The following is a 22,216-nucleotide window of genomic DNA, read 5'->3' on the forward strand; positions in this document are numbered from 1 at the left end:
CCTTCCATTTCACTTCCTCCATCCTTTGTTTGTTACTTTCAATGCATTCTTTAAATCAACTGTTTAAATCCACAGCCACAACATTAGGTACACCTACACTCGGTTGTCAGGTTATTGAGTATTATAATCTTCCATTTGAAGCATTTGTAAAAACAAAACAAAAACATTACACTTTGACACTTTTTAAGAAAAAGATGACTTGAACGCATCCTCAGATGATCTGTGTAACACAATAAAACCAGAGAAAGCCTAAAACGAACACACTAACACTAACACGGACGGCCCAGGGGCCATTTGCAGTCTGCCATCCATTTTTCACTAGCCTGCGGCACATACTAAAAATGACATTGATAGATATGCAAAGATACAATAATACATTATTTTCAAAGCACTGCGGTGAAGAAAGATAATTCAATTTTAGAATGCAGATTTTCCTCCACTTTTGGCGCTGCATCAACATCCGATTCATGAACACGATAATGATCTTCAAGTAACTGGTCAACTTACTCCAGTTGGCTCTATTTTTGTTGGTTCTGAATGTGAAGATGGTATTCGGTAGCTGTTCAGTGGGCCGTTGGACACCCCAAAATCTTGAAAATCCTCAACTATTTCCTTGTCACCTTTAACTCATTCAGGCCGTAAGTTTGGACACACTTTCTTATCCAATGCATTTACTTTATTCTCATAGCTGGTTACTTTGGAGATTCTCATGGAGGGCATCAAAAATATGTGTGAACTGATGCCCGAGTTATGTAAGTGAAATAACTGAAAACATGTTTTACATTATAGATTGTTCAAAATAGCAATCCTTTGCTCTGGTTACTTTTTTGCATACGCTTGACATTCTTACGTCTGGGAACTCCTTAAAGACTGTTGGAAAATCCTATTCAGTGACTACCTTTTGAAGCGAATCGAAAGAATGCCGAGAATGGGCAAAAAAAGTAATCAGCGAAAAGGGTGGCTACTTATTTATGCATCTATTTTATTATTTTCACATTTTTTGTTAAGTACATAACTCATGTATTGAATGTGGTGTGTTCAAACTTTTGGCCTGTACTGTACGTGTTTTAATACTTTGTCCTTCACTCCCCAAAGATTATTAATACGTTTTTTTATGGTAGAGCATACAGAAGGCTTTGATGCAGCTTCTAACCTGAATAGGTCGCTTAAAGCAATGGTAGTTCTTACAAAAAACGGCCAGCAGGTGGCAGCAGAGAATAAGAGATCAGCGAGGGCCATGCTGCAACAAGCTCTTTTCCCCAGTGTTTTCTAATAGGTTTGTGAATAATGATGCAACTTAGCTACATTCTAATGCTAACTCCTGCAAAACGAAAACAGATAAAAATATACTTTTTTTTCTGATGAAAGAAGATACTCATCTTTATTTTGGTAAGTAACATGTTTTATTGCAATAGAACGACAGTTACGTATGTAACTACGGTTCTATGAGTCCCGAACGACCGCCAGGTGGCTGTGCTGAAACAGCACGGAAATCCCCCATGCGCATGCGTCACTCAAGAAAGAATTCATAAAAGGACATTTGCAGGGTTCCGGCTGACGTGATCCTCATGTATAAAAGGAGATCGTAGCCGGAACCCAGCTCAGAACCTTCTCGCGCAAATCAACACGAGGGCTCTGAGTGACAAGCAATGCTGGCGGTCACGGGCCAGGACACGGCCGTCTGCTGGGAGCCGAGAATAAACACTAGAATTGGACCAGCAGGAATGAAGGTCTGTCCAAAAAAAAAAAAAAGACGAGATTCCGCGATCCAAAAAGACTTGCTTGAATAGTCCATCGGAGAGAGGCCACACTCAGTAGGAGGCTGAGAAAAGCCAGACGTGTCCAACTTTAAACGTTGGAAGGCGCTAAGCATAACAGTGTGCACCAATTCCGCTCCAGCTGAAAAACGTTCTGAAGGAGGAGAAGACGGGGCATGCAAAATCTGTCAAAATCCGTCCGTCCGTCCGTCTTCTTCCGTTTATCCGGGGTCGGGTCGCGGGGGCAGCAGCTTTAGCAGGGAAGCCCAGACTTCCCTCTCCCCAGCCACTTCAGCCAGCTCATCCGACGGGACCCCAAGGCGTTCCCAGGACAGCCGAGAGACATAGTCTCTCCAGCGTGTCCTGGGTCGTCCCCGGGACCTCCTGCCGGTAGGACATGCCCGGAACACCTCCCCGGGGAGGCGTCCAGGAGGCATCCGAACCAGATGCCCGAGCCACCTCAACTGGTTCCTCTCAACGTGGAGGAGCAGCGACTCGACGCTGAGTCCCTCTGGGATGACCGAGCTTCTCACCCTATCTCTAAGGGAGAGCCCGGCTACCCTGCGGAGGAAACTCATTTCGGCCGCTTGTATCCGGGATCTTGTTCTTTCGGTCACGACGCACAGCTCGTGACCATAGGTGAGGGCAGGAACGTAGATCGACCGGTAAATCGAGAGCTTTGCCTTTTGGCTCAGCTCCTTCTTCACCACCAGTCAAAATCCAGTAAAAAAAATTTTTATTGACAATATGTTATATGCAGCCCGACTAGTCTAAATACCATATTCTTGCTAATTTTGCATTAGTGGAATATGAGTTAAGCCACAAAATACAGAAGTTTATTTTATCAATATCAAAAGGCGGCCATTTTGCCACTTGCTGTCAAGTGAAAATGACATCACAGCTGTTGATGTCTCAGTTAACAACCAATCACAGCTCAGCTTCAGAAAACAGGTGAGCTGCGATTGGTTGTTGCCTGAGCCCTTAGCAACTGCGATGTCATCATCAGTCGACAGCAAGTGGCAAAATGGCCGCCACCTGAGATGGATAAAAACATCTGGATTTTGCTTCCTAACTTATATTCCATAAATGTAATATTAATCAGAACGTCATTTTTAGACTAGTGAGGTCACATACAATATTATTGTTTAAGGTTGACTTCCTCTTTAAAAGAAAGCTGTTATGTAGCAGTTTTACCAAATACGGTAACTAGAAAATATAAACAATATATAATTGCTTGCTTGCTTGCTTTCGCTGTGTTTAATAAATGAAAGAATCTCAAAGTGTCTCTTGCATCCTTCCATTTTTCTCTATGTGGCCCTCGAAGGAAAAAGTCTGGACACCTTTGCTTTAAGGTATTCACTAAACTGTCTTGACTTTAGTGGAAGTGAGTTATTGCTTCACACTTAGAAGAGCAGACATACAGATGAACTGCTAAGTTTGGTTCCCACGTATACTGCTGGACATAATGTATACAAAGCTGTAGATAAGAATGCTCAGTATTTTAGTAGCATTTATTTGGTACACGTGAGCTGCACACATCAGTGAACGAGATTCAGTACAAGAGCTCCATCAATATTATAGTATAGTTGTTAGTTGGCAGTACAGCTTCAGCTTCACTTTTGTATTATTTGTAATTCATAAAACAAAAATATCCATGCCTCTTTTATATTTACCTCTGCACATAGTGAACAATTTTGACTGCCACTTACTTCCAAGCATGCTCAAACAATTGTGTCGGAGTTGTTGTTTTCAACGCGTGTGCTTTGACGTGTGATTTTCACTCGCCTGCTTTTCCGCACAGTGGGTGACTCGGTGAGGCTTGCGAACGCTTTGATGAAAGTCACAATTCTAAAGGGATTGAAAATCATATATGTGCTGTTGTGCTGCAAACGTTTGAGGGATTTGTTTGCTGCGCTCAGATCACCAGGGTCAATGTCTGCTCACCTGACTGTTGATTTACTTGCATGGTATGTGGCTCTTGAAATGTTTAGGTTCAAAGATATTAGCTATTAGCGAAAAGCATAAAAGGCAGGTGGGTCATAATTCACCATATGTGCGCGACAGAACTTCATTTGGCCTTGAACTAAGTTGATATGCCGTGACTAATGTTGGAATCCTGTATAACTGCACACATTTCAACACCCCTTAAAAAGTTACACGCCACATCCACAGTAAAATTACTCATACAGTTGAGGGCAAAATTTTTCATCAACCCAATGATGCCCGGGGCCAATTCCTTGCTTGTATGCCTCAAGGACCCACGCATTAAGCTACTACTAAGAAATATGATTAGAAAAGAAAACATTTTGAATATGCAAACCCAGCCGCTGGTACAGAGGCTGTTTAAAAGCACCAAATGTTCACAAATAAATGTATGCACACTTATGAGGTTTCTTTTTTCATCTGATGTGAAAACCCCCAAAAATTCTCGACATACTGTATGACACACAAACTCAGCGTGAGTAAAGCGGCCATTAAAAAGCCTCTCAACCTTTGCTATTTTTAAATGATTCACAATGCATACCGAGAAACTTGCCATGAACGCTTTGACTTGCTGGCCTAAAACATACCTTATTCATCACCTCACACTCATCATGGGGAGACTGAGCCAACGGCAAATTGTGAAATTCCACAAGGAGGTTTTTTTCCTGTGAAAAAAAAAAAAAGATTAATAAGGTTTTTTTTATGGATTTGATTGATGTTGATAACTTTTGCAATCCCACACAGACACCGTATCTCTGGCTGACTGTGTTGGATGGTCCCCTCTCGCCTATGAGCTGCTGGGCAACATCATCATCATCATCATTATCATTGTCAAATGGGTTTGTATCATGAAAACACACTTGAACGCAAGGTCAAGTGTGCACATGTGAATGGAGCCTTCATCATAATAATCATTAGTTGGAGGACTGATGGAAAAAGGCTTCATTGAGTGAGTGTATCCAAACACACACATATTTCTATTTCACCAATTAACTTCCACAACTTGAGGAACAAAATAAAATATTAATAAAAGGGGATGTGGAATTGTCATGAGATATATAGCCATGCACTTAAAACGGTGTGTCGCCGGCATCATGCTGTTTGCAAAGACATCACGCTCTGGCAGTCGGTACACAGACAGCAAAGGAAGAAAAAGGGAAGTCTACAATCTTTCACTTATTTATAACTTTGATGACGCAGCTCAAAGTGACAAGCACGTTCCTGCACATGTGAGGCAACATAAATGCTTCCCAAACTCACAGAAGGACAGCCAACAAGTCACAAAGACTTGCCACGAGGTATATGAAAAACATTTATACAAGTCAGTGGTGATTTAGCATTTGACTCAAACTGTGTAAGTCTTTTTTTTGCTCAATACCAGTTGAGTTTCCCTTCACAAATGTCCCTCTTGGGTGTCACAGTGCATTCAGACTGACAGGAGATAGATAGATAGATAGATAGATAGATAGATAGATAGATAGATAGATAGATAGATAGATAGATAGATAGATAGATAGATAGATAGATAGATAGATAGATAGATAGATAGATAGATAGATGGATGGATGGATGGATGGATGGGTGGGTGGGTGGTTGGGTTGGGTGGTTGGGTGGGTGGATGGATGGATAGATAGATAGATAGATAGATAGATAGATAGATAGATAGATAGATAGATAGATAGATAGATAGATGGATGGATGGGTGGGTGGGTGGTTGGGTGGGTGGGTGGTTAGATAGATAGATAGATAGATAGATAGATAGATAGATAGATAGATAGATAGATAGATAGATAGATAGATAGATAGATAGATAGATAGATAGATAGATAGATAGATAGATAGATAGAGAGAGAGAGAGAGAGAGAGAGAGAGAGAGAGAGAGAGAGAGGAGAAGGCGGTCAGGATAATCTAGCTATGATGCTATCCAACGTTGCTTACTTTGAGTACAAAAGCGAACAAAGCCTCTGCCTGCGACCACTAGAGGGCCCTCAAGAGCAATTATAAATAAATTAAATAAATTTAAAAAACGTTACGTACAGTTGGAAGAACAGAAATGTTTGGATTAAGATAGACTACTTTTTATTGTATTCGTTTTATTTTAATGCCTTGTTTTAAAACATTTTGTCACACTGTTCACTGTTGACGCTGTTATGTTACATAATTATTTAAGTTCGGATCCTCCCACAGGTAGTGAGCATAGGACACGAACTATTGTGTAAGTCTAACCTAAATAGTGTCAATTTATAAACATTTATTTTTAATTGTATTGTATTCATTATAATCATTCAAGGGGAAATTCAACAATGAGTGATCAATTCTAAATATAATTGGCAGAAATAAATGGCCCACAACTTATTTTTGCTCAAGATCCCATGGAGATTGTGTTGGGAAGTTAAGGGTGCCCATGTCATCTACAAAGGTATGATTAATGTGTGAGTTTGGCATGGACGAACTTGAGAGCCCTGACCACAAACTCATCAAACATATTTGGGATGAAGTACAGTACATTGTGTGTCCCTTAACATGGGTGACCTCACAACGTTTGGCAGAGATTGTGGGCCTTTTGTCCCACTGCCCTACATGTTGCTGGTCTGACTATTGACACATTGTACAAACAGTTACGTTGGGCCGTGTAAATACTGCCTGACTTGACTTCTAAGCAGGTGCTAGCATTTGTAAAACAGCAACTTCAAATAATCATTCATAAAAGAATACATATTGATGACATTTCAATGAACATTAGTTTTACATTCTCCCATGTTGCTAAGTTTTAGGTTTTAATTTTGCCACATACAAAAACACACACACACTTAACGGGATCAATAAGCATTGTTGGATATTGAATAAACTATAAATATCTTCAGAAAAAAATGCAAATTAGTTCTATAATAATAAAGATTAAAATAATATATTTCACTTTTCCACTCTCTCAGCACAGTCAACAAGTAGTCTGAGTTTGGGTTGAGCTTGAATGTGAGCTCCTGCCCGCCCCCAAGCACCACTGTCCTAAAAATAGCTCAGCAGTGATAGGACATTGTGATTTCCTAAGAATGTTGCAGGCATGATCATTTGGGAATGTAAACACTTTTGTAGATATGAAGTGTGGCATGTTGATACTTATTTGTTTTCTACCTTCATCATTGTATATAACTATTATTGTAAGAAATCATGATCGTCACACAGATAAATATCACTCCTATTTATTGACATATAATTAAAAGTATTTGGGCATATTTGTTATTTTAGCTATGTGTAGTCCCAAGTACGCAAGAAGCTATTCTAGGCTATCTCTCAGTTTCACAAAGGTTGGTGTGTCCTTAGGTGATAGGTGAGGTCTGTGTAGATTCTCAGTCATCCCGGCAGGTCATGGTGATCTGCAAAGGTTGAATCATTCCCTTTAGGTGTGAAAGTGAGTGCGAATGGTTGTTTGTCTACTTATGCCATCCAATTGGCTGGCGGTACAGAAAATCTCTTACTCCACAAATTGTGTTTACGCTTACCCATATCTTTTAGCAGCAGAGACAATATTAGATATAAGTCATTTGTGACGTCCCGATTGTTGTTATTTCAGACGTGGAGTGGAAACCGTTATACTTAGGGGAGAGGTTATAAAACTTGTCTTGAGTGTTTTGAGTAGGCATATGGCAAGCAATCCTCACGTGACAACAAAATGAACTCTTTGGTTTTGGTATCCTCTTCAAAATCACCCAGTGATTATGAAATTGTAGCAGAATAATGAGACTTGTAGTATTGTTTATAAATGACAGAAAATGTATATATGGTACAATGATGCTTAAAATATATCTGTTTAACATGTCCAGTGTCCACTCTGTCATTTGGTCCTACCCAACCTATTGGCCAAGTATTTTAAAACACAAGGAATTTGTCTTCATATGAGCTACACTATGTTGCAGTAAGCAACTATGACAAACAAAGATGTAATATGTAAGTACAGACAGACTTGACATCATGTAAGAGTACCATTACCGACCAATGACAGCTGTGCAAACGATGTGGAGAGTCATCAAGCAAAGATAAAGTGACCAGTAGTGTGGCAATTACAATACAATGACAGTTGCGCAGACTCTGTTAGCAGAGTGATTCAGCACTGCAGAATCATGTCACGTTACTGTCTCCAGGATAAATAAACTGTGAGTATCTCATTATATGGACGCCGGAGATATAAACACATATGACAGGCTTCATTTATCAGCGTGGGAGAGAGAAGTGCTTTACCTGACACTTTCAATAACAACACCATGCCACGTATATTCAACTGTGGTTTGTATGTGTGAGTTTGGCGACCCCAAGTGGACAGCAATGATACCCATAAATTACTTTCATACACTTGCCGACGCAGCTGTTTTTTGTTTACATTTATGACTGTTTTTCTTTCAAATATTTACTGTAATTAATTATTACTTTACTCCCGCGTTAACTGAAAGATATTATAACATTTTTAATACCTAATTTCATATATCAACTATTGTTACACATTATGAACATTTTAATTCTTCATATTAACCTATAAGACATATTTTGTGTCCTGAGCAGAGCAGATGGTGACGACCTGACTACAGAAACGTTTGACGGTTGTGGCGTTCGCGGATGGTTTGAATTCCTGGCGCCATATTAACTGAGGTAAGTGGAGTAATTATCCACGTTTAAGGAATTATTTCTGTTTGGGACCGCTCCGGCCGCCATGCGTTTTGTAAATAACTAAATCGAAGGTGGGATTTGTGTGAACAGAGGTATAAGTTTATATTGTTTGGTTGTATGGAGTCCATGATTGTGGATTTTCCTACGGTATTTGAAAATACACATGTGGTGACGAGCAATATTTATGAAGATGCTGTCACGTTGAATTGAGTGCAACTGCATGGGGAAGTCAGCTTAAAAAGCATTTTGTTTTTATAAGCGTTAGATATTTGGATAATTGGTTTGAAATCCATATATATGTGTTGAAGTTGTTTGGATAAGTGGTTTGAAGTCCACATATATGGGTTGAAGTTGAGAGGAAGTCAGCTTAAAAAGCATTATTGATCTGAAACTGTTGGAGTTTGATTCAATGATGTAACGGAAATCTCCGGAATAAATCATCCTGCGCAGGAACTCTGTTCATTTCTTATCCCATAATTTGATTTATTGGACACGCAAAAGTATGGATTTTTAATATACCTTCTTCTTAGTGATTACAGAGCGTTCCGACTTACGTACACATTTTGGTTATCTCTTTTTTTTAGGTAAGGGTGTCTTTTTCAGATAACGCCCGACGTCTTTCTCGTTCCTCTTGTGTACATTTGATTCAACAGGTAAGTGCTGCCATCTTCTGGTTATTATTTACTATGAAACTGTCAATTTTCTTATTGGCTGGTTCAAACATGACGTAATACTCGCGAATGAGGAAATGAAGCAAAACAGCTTTTGTTGTGGACTTCTTCGACACGTTACCGTTTGCTGGTGTTATTTTCGTTACCACGTTTTAAAATAAATATATATATATATATATATATATATACTTTAAGACACTAACAAGTTGTACGGTGGGTTCGTTGTTAGAGTGCAGAAATGAGTGATTTCCCTATAAGCCCCCTAATTTTATTTGGAGTAGGTTCCAGTTTTGCCTGTTCAGGCCTGTTCTATCATTTATACCAAGAGAAGAAAAGGGAGTTGGTAAAGCTAAAGGTAAGTAAAACTCACTCTTAAAGCACTTAAACCTCTCATTTCTTTTAACTAGTCTGTGTATTCAAGGTCGTGTCAATGGTTCGTTTTAGGAAATACCAGTATTCCGTCCAGATTATCGTTTGGCCACACTGCTGAAATCATCTCCTCACAAAAGGCTACAATATGTCGCAGTAGAAGGTACAAGTACATTACAGATGTTAAAAGTGACAGGTTACTTCAGCGACCAGGTCGAAATAATTTGGCCCCCTTTATAAAATTCAAATAAAACACTTATTTTGTCCAATGATATGACTCTAACCCAATGTTGAGTGAATACTGTATTGAAAACATGGGGCCGGGAATCTTAAGGTAATATTAATTAGTTCCAATGGGGCTAAACTTTTTGAGTTTGGATCTTTTCTCTGTAACTGGGACTTATGTTTTCAAGGCCTGGTTGAGGCAGATGAGAAGCCGCTTACCAGCCTGTTTGTGCCAAGATGCTATGGTGTACTTCAGAAGATAAAAATTGTGGAACATGCTGAATACTGGAACTCTCTCTCTAAAACATGGTACGTTATAATTCAGTCGCTCATTGTTTATAATTGTCACTCTACAAACACATTGTCTAGCAACTCATTTGATTACAGGTGCTCTCGGCCGACAAACAGGAAAGAAACCAACAACTCTGTGCCCTTCTCTCTTATTTGTCCTGACTCCTACATCTCTGACTTCCAAGTGCGGGTGCAAGACCCCTCAGAGGGCTCAGGTTATTTCCTGGAGAGGGTTTACCACCGAGTAAGACGAGCCGAGGACGGCTTGGCGAACGTGGTCTTGCAGGGCATCAGCGGGGAGCGAGCCGTTGCGATGGAGGAGAGCGAAGAGATGCTACGTGTGGGGAGCAACCTGACTGTGTTTGGGGAGGTGGTCCTGGAGGGGGGCCACGGGAGGCTGCGGGCCCCGAGAGACGGCAGAGAATACGTCCTGGTTCCCACTGACTACAAGAGCTTCATTGAGCGGCATGAGCGATCAGCCAGCATGTGGAAGATGTTGACGGTCCTTACCGGGATCGTCGGAGCCTCCGTACTTGCTGGAATTATTTACGACACTATGGGAAAAGATGATAGATCTAAATAGTATCGCATTCCTGTTGCAAATTGGTTCCCGATTTGGAGTTTTTGCTCTTTGCTACATGGGGCAATTACCAGAACTCACCCTATTCTGGTTGTCTCACTATTTCTACAGGGTGGATAAAAATGTGTAACACTTGACTCAACTCTAAATCAGGGATTTGTTCTTTTGATTTCCAAGAAAATTATCATGAGAATGTGAGCCAGGCCCCCGAAAGAATGCAAGAACATTCTAACACTCCACAAAATCTTCCACAAGAGTGAAAGCCATCATAGCTGTGGCTCAACTCCATATTTCTGTCAATTTTTCCCGTTTATATAGGCGTAACAGCCCGGTGTCCCAATACTTTTGAGAAATGATCAAACACCACTCTTTGGCTAATCTATGTGATTATGTGATGTGATGTTTTAAATCTGTCAATTAAGGTCTGATCTGAGCCAACTATCGACAACTGACCATTCTAAGAAATGTGAAGTTTGCATTTATGTGAACAGACTGCCGATGAAGTTTCATCAGAAACAAACAAAAAAGGGATGAACACTAACATGGAATGTTTGAGCAATTTTATTTGTGTGTTTCTTATTTTATACAGGCAAGAATGAAATTCATATGATTACCTCTTAAATTATGTTTTAACTGGATCATTTCATGAGTTGTAATTCATTTTAAATTAAAATGCTATCAAACTGGTGTGGTTCTAATTCATTATCTACACTTTTCAAAATATGAATTCTGACTCCACTTTTTGTTAAGCAGTCCGAGAGCCTCCTCCCTTTCAAATTCCTTTTTTTTTTTTTGTAATTCATAGCATACACATATAACAAACATGGATGTCAGTTGTAAATCTTGGGTGCGGGTCCATTGTCAAGTTTTCGCAAGTCTGCTTTGACCGTTACAAATGGCAGATTATTCTCCATCTTCCTCTGATGATTCCTCAGCCTCCTTCAGCCACTGGATGAACTTCTGAAGCTTCAGGCAGAGCAAGCACACATTTTGTCACATTACAACCACAAACATCCATTTATTTTAAGGTCATGTAATAGACCAACACAAAGTGGCACCTAATTTTTTTTTTAATAATTATAGTCATTTCCCAAACTCTCAATCTTAACTTCCCGTTGAAATTTACCGTAAACTATTTTTCACCTTTGCGAACTTACCCCTTGGTTTTTACGGATCTGTCTGCTCTTTTCTGACGTGACGCTTTGAGAAAACCAGTGCAGAATCATCTCCTCCTCTAGGATTTCCAGTTGGTACATGGTCATAAGAATCTACAAAGTTTTGAAGTGTTCGGTTTAGGTGAACGGTATGGGAATTCTTTTCTTTTTTTTACACGCGCGCGCACGCACACACACACACACACACACACACACACACACACACATTCCAAAAAAAAAAAAAAAATAATTAAAAAAAAAAAAGGGAGAACAATGATGATGACATGTCAAATGATCAATACTGAGCTCTCCCCAAGAAAAAAAAAAAAAAGAATCTACAAAGTAAACAATGGAAGCTTTGCATCTCCAGGAACTGCCAGCCTTTGCAGGCATGCATGTTGTCATGCAGATAAGCTTACCTTGCACACGGCAGGCCAGTGACTGACCTGCTCCAGGAAGTGCTCCTCGAAAGCAGAAAGACAGTCCAGCTGGTCCTGTGATCTCTTTACGTAATTCTTAAACACTGGTGCCCATTTCTCCAATAACTGACAAGAGAAAATCACACAAATTGTTAAAAATTTGACCTCATTTGTGTTTTTATTTTGGTTAAAGACGATTAGCTTGATTATATTTTGGTCAACAAAAGGAATTATTTCTTGTTTGACAAGGTAATTGATCATTTTTAATCACAAAAGGGAATGGGGGTTGATTTCTTGTGTGTATTACCGGCAGAAGGCCGGCAGCGTATTGAGATGCGGTGAGCTGCGAGTTGTGATGCTGTAACGGGAGATCCAACAGCACTGCGGTCAGTATCTGCATCACTTCCTGTAGAGTGATGTTGTAGGCGTACCTGGACAAGTCACACATGATCAGATGGCTTTGAGAGTGAGCACATCCACCGGACGTTCCGACTTACTTGAGAGAGTTGATCTCAAGCACCAGGTGGTCGCAGCTGATATTCTCGTCCAAGCCTCTTTGCAGGGTGCCCAGCACCTCCTTCTGGAACACTGGAGGTTTAAATTCATTCGAGTTGTTGAAGCAATTCCATAACAATCATGCTATCATTAATTCTGAGTGGAGTTTAATTCTCTTATTTCTACCATGTCATCGTTAACTCATTCACTGCCATTGACGGCCATTGACGTCAAAAATTCATTTGAACTGTTTCTATTAGTTTAACATTATTTCCCACTTTTGTTAACAAGAGTATGAAAACCTAGAATTTTTTGTGGTTTTATTAGAACAGATAGAAAATTTGTGATTAATCGTGAGTTAACTAGTGAAGTCATGCGATTAATCACGATTACAAATTGTAATCGCCTGGCGCCCCTAATTTTTAATAATCCTTTCTTAAAATATAAAAAAAAAGATTATTAATTTTTCATTTATTTCATATTTTTGTTGTTTTTTGTTTAAAATAAAAGATTATTAAAAATTAGGGGCATCAGGCGACTAAAATTTGTAATCGTAATTAACCGCATGACTTCACTAGTTAACTCACAATTAATCACAAATTTTATATCTGTTCTAAACGTACACCAAAAAAATCTAGGTTTTCATACTATTAACAAAAATGGGGAAAATAATGTTAAACTAATAGAAATAGTTAAAATGAATGTTTTTAAAGTCTATAGCTGTCAATGGTAGTGAATGAGTTAATAAATGTTAATGTAATAATGTTAATAAAACATCTAAGTGGCACGTGCAGGTAAAATTGTATACATATTTAAAGGGAAGGAAGACGAACATCAACTGTCAGTGTGGAGGTTGGCTGACATGTTTTTGTCAATATACCCCAAGAATAAATAAAAAAAATGTCAGTACAATTTTCACCCTTATTTTCAAACTTAGCCCATTTTGGAGGGCTTGCAAGTGAGTGACTGGACACCCCGTCCCATTAGTGTTAATTCCGTTCACGAAAATATTTTCGTCAACACACATTTTCCACCGGACGAAGACTAGACTATTATTAGAACTAACTAGAACTAATATTCAAAATAAATATGCAAATGTTATGTTCCATGCCTGGCTCTATTTTTTTAAAGTTTGTTTTTCATCAAAAATATGACAGAAAATGTTATGTGAACTAATTTTAGAACAGATATTTATGTTCAATATTATTTACCGACCCAAAAATATATATAAAAGGGTAAAATTATTGTCCTGACTAAAACTAGACGAAAATGTTGACAGATGTTTAAAACTAGACGAATAAAATGTTTTGAATGAGGTTGACTAAATGTGATCAAAACTAGACTAAATTTAAAAATGGCTCATAAAATTAACACTACGTCCCATATAAACAGCTGGGCCAATGGTGAGTATGGGTTTGTTACCATGACAACCAGGGCAGGGTGGAGCATGGGGTATTGAACAAGGCAAAGAAGCCCAACACGTGGGGACAAAAAAGACAATACCGGTAGTAAACTCTCTAAATGTGTCGTTCATTTTTCTTGACTTTATTGGCCCCTAGATGGCAGTAACGAGTCTTTAATAAGCTTGACTCACCTTTGGCATCATCCAGCTCAGGGGAAGGAATGACAGGATCGTCAGGATCATCAGGCTCACTGTCGTCGCTCTCACTCTCAAGATCGGGGTTTAACGTCAAGCCTTGGACAACAAGAAAGGATTTGAAAATCCCGCATTGTGGGAAATTGTCATTTCAAACAGCAGAAACGAGACGAAACCCTAAGATCTTGATAGTTGTCCTACCCCAGAGACAATGCGACAGCTCGTCATCCTCGGTGTCATCCACACTGCTGGCTTTCCAGATGTAGCCTTTTCCGTCCGCCCCAACCTCAGCGGGGTTAAAAGCTGCAGAGCAAGCTAATTACAGCTCCCTTCAACTCGCAGCTGGAATCGGCCCATTTGTCAAGACGCACCTTTTTGTTTGATTTTGTCCTTGCGCTGCCCCACCGTGGCGTCATCGCTGAGGAATTCGTCGTCATCTTCTTCCTCCTCCTCTGCCGGATGATGCATGGACACCACCGTGCCCTCTGGTACGCTGATGTCGGGTCCAATCACCACCTTGAAAACAAATACAGACCCATCAACATTTGAACTTAAGTAGCAGTAGTCACAAAGAGTTGTGTGCAAAAGGGCTGTTTGACTATTTGCACTCGGATATTCCATGTTGCTTACGTTGTACGCCAGGACGCACTGTTTATTAAGCTGGACGCCTTCTTTGACTTCAGCCTTGTCGCAGACCACAGAATGACTGATCCCCACATTGGCGCCAATGTGAACGTTGTTCCAGATGTAGGCGTGGTCCAGAATCACATTGTCACCTGAGACACAAAAAAAGTGACGATATTGCAACCTTGTTTGCTTCCGTTTCCAAACCTCCAGTAAACTCGCCTATGCTGCAGTGGTTCCCAATGACGCTGTTGGAGATATAGCAGTTGGCCCCTATGCTGGTGTCACAGCCAATGAGAACATTCTCCTCCATCTGGCTGCCGTGGCCAAGGGTGACCCCTGACCCCCGGTAGACGTTGTGGCGCGAATAAGTGCAGCTCCATCTTTTCTGGTCGGTAAAATTAGCCTCGGGGGTGAGAGGGTAGACCCACCGTCTCACCAAATCAGACGACACCGAGTCGTACATGAGCAAGTTTGACACTCGGGCGCCATAACCATCTCTGGTGACATGCATGTGGATCTGATTGCCCAAGATCTGAGGGAAGATTGAAAAAAATTGTGTGGAGCCGTCGCATCACAGAATGTGGATTTGAAGGAGCAGTACAGATGATTAAAGGAATCCAATTGTGGATTGCATTGTCACTTGCTGCCATCTTTTGTATTATGCTAGCTTGAAATGGACTTTTGCATCTGAACAGATACTGTATAGTAGGGGTGTGCCATAAAAAAATCGATTCTCATTTAGTACGATTCAGAATCAATTTTATTTAAATTATTTTATACTGTCTAGCCTTTGTCTGTGTGGGCCTTCATTTGGAGCGCTGTTCATGTTGTACCTGGTTTGGCCACTGAGGGGCAGTGTGGTTCCATGCGGTCTAATACACTGTTAAGTTGTAGCCACATTAGAGAGTAGAAGGAAAAAGTCACGATCAAGTTATTCCAATAGAAGTTTTTTTTTGCAGTGTGGAGCCGTTCTTTTGAGTGATAAAAGTGCCGCGAGTAGCATGCTAATTAGCATTAGCGATTCAGACTGGAGTCAATCATTACAATTCCTTGCACATCTACAGATTGAAGCAAAACTCATTGTCAATCAAATCATTTTGAATCAAAAATCGTTCTTAATCGAAAATCGATTCTGAATCGAATTGAATCGTGAGACATTCAAAGATTCCCAACCCCTACTGTACAGCCATCCTTACACTTTCCTGGAAAATCACCACCATCCCTTTTTTCTCTTCATATTATGACTAGATGACTCCGGGTGAGAGGCGGGGTACACCCTAGACTGGTCACCAGCCAATCACAGGGTACATATAGTCATACAACCCCTGTAAATTACATTTACACATTTGGACAATGTAAAGTCTGAATGACTCCAAAATGCATGTTTTTGGAATGTGGGAGCCCAGGTAGGAGTCACAAACCTCAGAAATATGACGCAAGTATACAACCTCACCACAAGATATCTCAAAATCCTCTACACTGCTCCTTTAAAATAAAATATAAATTGCTGTTGATTACCTCTTCATTGACCAACATCCCCCTGACAAAGTCATTTCTCGTTTGGTAGTCAAAATTGTCGGTGAAGAGCTCCGCAACCTAAAATATGAGACAAAGAAATGAGGCGTGTCTCTTTAAAAAAACAAAAAACAATCCTTTCACTAAAACAGATCTTTGGAAAGATTCTTACCTGCGGTGAGCAGATGCTGATGTGGCAGTCGAGGAGGTCATGTCTGATTTCAAACTCATCGCTTCCACTGTGGAATATATTCTGGGGATGCAGCAGTTAATTTAGTCATTATACATATTTTCAACAAAATACATGACGACAGTAGCACATTAGAGAAACTAGAAAAATTCCCGCGGAAATTTTGAATGGGACTGCTGACTCTTGCAAGGTGGAAAGACGCATATATGTAGTACTTGTAGCAATAGTAGTAGTAGTATATTAGTAGGACTTTTAGTAGTAGCACTTGTAATAGCTAAAAAAAGCAGTATTTAAATAGCAGTCCATTCCATTTAATTAAAAAAATAAAAATGAAAAATAATAATAATAATGTGTTTTTTTGAAAATGTATTTAAAAAAATGTAAATGAGCTGAACAGTTTAAAATTTAAATGACTGGAATCGGTCAAGAAATGTGGAAGTTAACCATAATCAACATAAACTAAAAGTATCTTACTGTCCCTTTAAGAAACATGCACATTCACGCACACACATTGGAACTTTAACATACTGGAGACTTCACGCACACACATTAATTTTCTGAAGTACAGAGCATACAAAGAAACTGGTCGATGCTCTTAAGGAGGCCAGAATAAGAAGCAATTTGAAGGCATAAGAGCATACTTTTCTTCCATCTTAGCCTTTTGTAGGGCTTTTTAAAAGCATTTCAGGTGGTTGTTCAGTGAACAATAATTCATAAAAACGTTCAGTGTTTTCCATTTGAAGACTAGAATAAAATTAAGACCCGGCCTGAAAAGATATGTTTACCGAAGATATTTTGCGGTTACATATTTTCTGATGGACAGAACATACAAAGAAACTGGTCGATGCTCTTAAGGAGGCCAGAATAAGAAGCAATTTGAAGGCATAAGAGCATACTTTTCTTCCATCTTAGCCTTTTGTAGGGCTTTTTAAAAGCATTTCAGGTGGTTGTTCAGTGAACAATAATTCATAAAAACGTTCAGTGTTTTCCATTTGAAGACAAGAATAAAATTAAGACCCAGCCTGAAAAGATATGTTTACCAAAGATATTTTGCGGTTACATATTTTCTGAAGTACAGAACATACAAAGAAACTGGTCGATGCTCTTAAGGAGGCCAGAATAAGAAGCAATTTGAAGGCATAAGAGCATACTTTTCTTCCATCTTAGCCTTTTGTAGGGCTTTTTAAAAGCATTTCAGGTGGTTGTTCAGTGAACAATAATTCATAAAAATGTTCAGTGTTTTCCATTTGAAGACTAGAATAAAATTAAGACCCAGCCTGAAAAGATATGTTTACCGAAGATATTTTGCGGTTACATATTTTCTGATGGACAGAACATACAAAGAAACTGGTCGATGCTCTTAAGGAGGCCAGAATAAGAAGTAATTTTAAAATTTAAACGACTGGAATCGGTCAAGAAATGTGGAAGTTAACCATAATCAACATAAACTAAAAGTATCTTACTGTCCCTTTAAGAAACATGCACATTCACGCACACACATTGGAACTTTAACATACTGACGTCACGCACACACATTCAACTGAAATGAATGACAGACGCACACCTCGAACAAAAGCCTCTCACGACTTAACGGTTCAAGATGCAGATTCCACAAATGGCTCGTTAGAACGGCAAGGGTTTGGGGAACACGAGCATGTTCTCATTTTTTTAATCAGATGAAAAATGACCAAATGAGAGCAGGTTGAAATCTTAGGATTTATCAGAAATGAAAACAGAAAGGCGCCTGAAATTAACATGTAAAAGACAGGCAAATAAGTCTGACTTCTCCTCGCTTAAAGTGAAAATAAAGGTACTAAATGACACCTTAGCCAAATTAAAGTTAGTTTGTCTGAAAGAAGACACTCGTGACTAAAAAATGTGAGAATTTGACGTCTAGTGAGAAAAGATTGTGGCCATGGTGACGACTTGAAGTGAAACTTTTGACTTTTGGCAAGAGATTTGTTGCTAAAACAGTGTGTGTTAAAATGCTATATGACTCACTGTCTTTGAACCCGTACAGAGGGGAGAGCTTTCATTCCTTAAAAAAGATTTCGACACTGAGCTAAAGATGGGAAAAATTCCTACAAAATGAGCTAGAATTCGTATCGGTCGGATAACGTATGCGTGCACAGCGTGTCTTGGAAAAAGGTGCTTGATGTGTGATTTTGTCTTTCCATTTCCCATTCATTCCTATGGTACTTTTTGGGGTAGTTTTTGGGGTATTGCATCGCCATGGTAAGTGGGAATTCCTAGAAAAATAATGCCGCACCGAGTCAGATCGAACCGCATCGTTTGATACCTCATTTATCCCGGTGCGATCTACGGTACGGGCCGCATTCTTGCGGAAAAATTGGTGAAAGATAAAACACTCGTGACTACAAAATGTGAGAATTTGATGTCTAGTGAGCAAAGATGGTGGCCATGGTGACGAGTTGAAGTGAAACTTTTGCAAATAGAAGTAGACTTTTCTTTTTTCCCGCCACTCTAAAGTTAATTGGTCAACAGAGCGCGGTAGAAGCCTAATTCACTCACTGTCTTTGAACCCGCACAGGGGGGAGAGCTTTCATTCCTTAAAAAAAAAAAAAAAAGAGTTCGACACTGAGCTAAAGATGGGAAAAATTCCTACAAAATGAGCTAAAATTGGTATCGGTCGGATAACGTATGCGTGCGCCGCGTGTCTTGGAAAAAGGTGCTTGATCTGTAATTTGTTCCCCCTTTCTCCATTCATTTCCTATGGGAGTTTTTTGGGAGTTTTTGGGGAATTGCGTCGCCATGGTAACTCGGAATTCCTAGAAAAGTAATGCCGCACCGAGTCAGATCAAGCCGCATCGTTTGATACCTCATTTGTCCCGGTGCGATCTACGGTACGGGCCGCATTTTTGCGGAAAAATCTCGGGATTTTCTAGGGTGGAGAGTAATATGTGCTACTTTCAGCAGTCCCATAATTAGGACCAGGGCCCATTGAAGTACACATCGGCCAGCCACAACATGAAAAACAATCTCAACCTCAATATCTATTCTGAAAGTCAAACAATACCATGAGAAAAACCTAAAACATCAGTACAGTGGTAAAATGACAAAACACGGAGGATATTCATGGAAATTAAAAAAAAACATAAAACAGACTGCAACCGTTTGTTAAATGCAGTGGCTCAGTTATAAGCCTGAATTTTCAGATAAATAAACACATTTCCATACAAATCTCACAGTGTACATGTACAAGTTTGCTGATTAGTATTCTCTAACTTTGAGTTAAAAAAAAAAAAAAAAATCGCAATAAGCAATTTATAGATTCGCATCGGGATTAATCGGTATTGAATCGAACCGTGACCTATGAATCGTGATACGAATCGAATCGCCAGGTACTAACTAAGCAAATTCACACCCCTAATGGAAAGTATTAAATACTGTACTGTATTAAAAGTTTTTCTCAGATCAGAATTGAATTTCTCAAAATTACTTGTTGAATTTTTACATCATTAGGTCACTCGTACACATAAAAAAAAATGAAGTTTACCATTCCTTTCAACAAGTTGCAAATGCTTTGGCACATCTGTACAAATAATTATGCCCAATTCTCTGCTGTTTCCAACATTATCAATAGCTTTTGTCATGTTGCTCAAAATGTATTGTAAATGTATTTATGCTTCACTGTAATTCCTAGAGTGTTGCATGTGCAATTTTCCCTAGTGATCAAATTTTTTCTACTTTTTAAATGAGTTTTTCCTTTCTGTGCCACAATGAAATGGATTGTCAACAAATGATGGTGCAAAGAGTAAAAGTGAAATGTGAATCTTTTGTAAACAATCTTCCATATACACGGAGGTATTTACTGTAGATCTATTTAAAGCTTGCCCACAAATATCTTTACAATTGCCTTTTTATTTGATCATTTATCGGTATACTGTGAACATGTACAGTATGTGAAAGCATCACGTACCATAGGGAAATGAAGCTTCTTTAAGCTTTGTGTCTTGTGGTAGTGTAGAACTCGCTGACTCTTGCTGTCCATGGCAACAATCACGTCATCTTCCTCACAGCGAGACTTGTGACCCGGCGATGATTTCTTAAAGAGCATCGTCATCACCGAGATGTTCTTGTCAATTTTTCGACGCTGCCTAAAGCACAAAAATGATTAGTTAGGAACACCAACATAATGTCATTAACGTAGAAATCAGTGATTCCCAAAGTATGGTACGTGTTCCACTAAAGCATCACTGCCTAAGTAGTTTAGTAAACTTTTAAGTGCAATCATACATTTGCATTAATCCGTAGGAACAGATTGTTATTAAACTTTTACGTACATTTTTTAAATTTCACTTTATGAGCAATGCATTTTAAATGAATCAGTTGTAGTTTTTTTCTCCATATTTAAATGTTTATGTTAAAACAGCTTAGAATATGATTAGAAATACTTTTATTTTTTTAGGAATACAATTCATAATACGCTACAGCATTGCATTCATTACGACAATGGTACTTAGAGAGCTAAGTATATGTTATTACTATCACTAGTATATATGTTGTGACTTGGGGTAAAAAGTTTGATGACCACAGAATAAGATCAATACAAGAGCTGCAGGGCCAAGGCGTAAGTAATCACGTGTCCACTACCTGTATAATGTCATCTGACATGTTAGCAACACTTACTAAGAATCTTATTAGCATTTAGTAGTAGATCATAATCTTACCCACCTGTGCTCCAGCAGTGCCTGGCTGATGTCAATATTGGATACCACGTCTCCATAGACTAACAAGAAATCTGAGCGTACAAGAGACTTTGCGTCAACATCCCTGAGTACATCCCCCAGGGACCTGTACAGGTCCGATGTGATGATGTGGACTGTGTTCGGCGAGGTCGATCGACACCATTTAGACTTCCTATCAGATACATAACAAGATGAATACACAATGGCGTCCACCTGGTTGGCGTATTGTTTATAGTGACACTTACAGCAAGTGTTCTTTTATCTTGCCAGCCATCCAACAGCAAAAGACATACGTTTCTTGGACCCCCGTGGAAGTGAGGAACTCCAGAGTGTAGTCGATCATAGCAACATTACCCAGAGGCAACAAAGCCTGTCACCGAAGTTTGACAGTTACATCAGCGAACAAACAGTAAGTAGTATGACGAACGCTGTTATTAAACAAAACTAATACGGCAGCAATTTAATGCAAGGTATTAATGATGCCAGTGTAAATGTGTACAGTTGTTTTAGCAGACATAAACCATGGAAGGTTTTGCAGCATGGTTAGCTGCTGGTAGCAAACCTGTTAGCTCAGCACGGTGGCTTACCCGCGGCTGGTCTTTGGTCACCGGGAAAAACTTCCGGTTAAAGCTGTCAGCGATTAAAACGGCCTGCAATTGGGGCTCTTCTTCATCTTGCTCACAGCCACCTTTTCTACCTGAAATTTTCTGTTTTCCTCCTTTACTAGCCATGCTCAACTATTTTATTTCCACTTGAATCAACGATGGCATCAGAAACAGCTACGGTGGCCGCGGTTGGACAAATTTTTCTTCTTCTTTTAATTTACTGGCGGATTACAACTCTTTGGTGCATACCGCCACCTACTCTATAGGAAACGCAAAATGACTTGACAACCTTACCTGCCGTTTCATGATTGATTGAAGAGAAGAGATTGAAACTCAATGTTTCTGTTTGTATGGTCAAATATCACGCCCC

At 39.4% G+C, this 22,216-nt stretch overlaps 2 protein-coding genes across 2 annotated transcripts; one reads left to right on the forward strand and one right to left on the reverse strand.

Moving 5' to 3' along the window:
• Positions 1 to 7,824: 7,824 nt before the first annotated feature.
• Positions 7,825 to 11,222, forward strand: mul3 (mitochondrial E3 ubiquitin protein ligase 3). The gene is made up of 6 exons (XM_077558088.1): positions 7,825 to 7,891; positions 8,295 to 8,381; positions 8,984 to 9,425; positions 9,515 to 9,602; positions 9,853 to 9,973; positions 10,052 to 11,222. The coding sequence occupies exons 3-6, from the start codon at positions 9,309 to 9,311 to the stop codon at positions 10,536 to 10,538; spliced, it is 813 nt and encodes a 270-aa protein (XP_077414214.1). The 5' UTR covers positions 7,825 to 7,891; positions 8,295 to 8,381; positions 8,984 to 9,308; the 3' UTR covers positions 10,539 to 11,222.
• Positions 11,081 to 22,119, reverse strand: eif2b5 (eukaryotic translation initiation factor 2B, subunit 5 epsilon). Its single transcript, XM_077558085.1, has 16 exons — positions 21,829 to 22,119; positions 21,487 to 21,611; positions 21,228 to 21,413; positions 20,473 to 20,650; positions 16,515 to 16,595; positions 16,346 to 16,423; positions 15,047 to 15,359; positions 14,831 to 14,976; positions 14,572 to 14,716; positions 14,402 to 14,503; positions 14,198 to 14,299; positions 12,606 to 12,696; positions 12,416 to 12,539; positions 12,109 to 12,234; positions 11,693 to 11,803; positions 11,081 to 11,501 (listed from the first exon to the last, which is right to left on the reverse strand). Exons 1-16 carry the CDS (start codon positions 21,970 to 21,972, stop codon positions 11,439 to 11,441), a joined length of 2,115 nt encoding a protein of 704 aa, XP_077414211.1. The 5' UTR covers positions 21,973 to 22,119; the 3' UTR covers positions 11,081 to 11,438.
• Between the last annotated feature and the right edge of the window lie 97 nt (positions 22,120 to 22,216).

Source organism: Vanacampus margaritifer, chromosome 2 (genome assembly GCF_051991255.1).
Source record: "Vanacampus margaritifer isolate UIUO_Vmar chromosome 2, RoL_Vmar_1.0, whole genome shotgun sequence".
Classification (NCBI taxonomy): domain Eukaryota; kingdom Metazoa; phylum Chordata; class Actinopteri; order Syngnathiformes; family Syngnathidae; genus Vanacampus; species Vanacampus margaritifer.

Excerpts from the sequence above, each read along its gene's own strand:
- mul3 (XM_077558088.1), top strand. The coding sequence starts at position 9,309 with ATGAGTGATTTCCCTATAAGCCCCCTAATTTTATTTGGAGTAGGTTCC. Across the intron at positions 9,603-9,852 it reads ACAATATGTCGCAGTAGAAG|GCCTGGTTGAGGCAGATGAG; the intron begins GTACAAGTACAT and ends TATGTTTTCAAG. Across the intron at positions 9,974-10,051 it reads AACTCTCTCTCTAAAACATG|GTGCTCTCGGCCGACAAACA; the intron begins GTACGTTATAAT and ends ATTTGATTACAG.
- eif2b5 (XM_077558085.1), bottom strand. The coding sequence starts at position 21,972 with ATGGCTAGTAAAGGAGGAAAACAGAAAATTTCAGGTAGAAAAGGTGGC. Across the intron at positions 20,651-21,227 it reads CAGGCACTGCTGGAGCACAG|GCAGCGTCGAAAAATTGACA; the intron begins GTGGGTAAGATT and ends TTTGTGCTTTAG. Across the intron at positions 16,596-20,472 it reads AGAAGCTTCATTTCCCTATG|AATATATTCCACAGTGGAAG; the intron begins GTACGTGATGCT and ends CTGCATCCCCAG.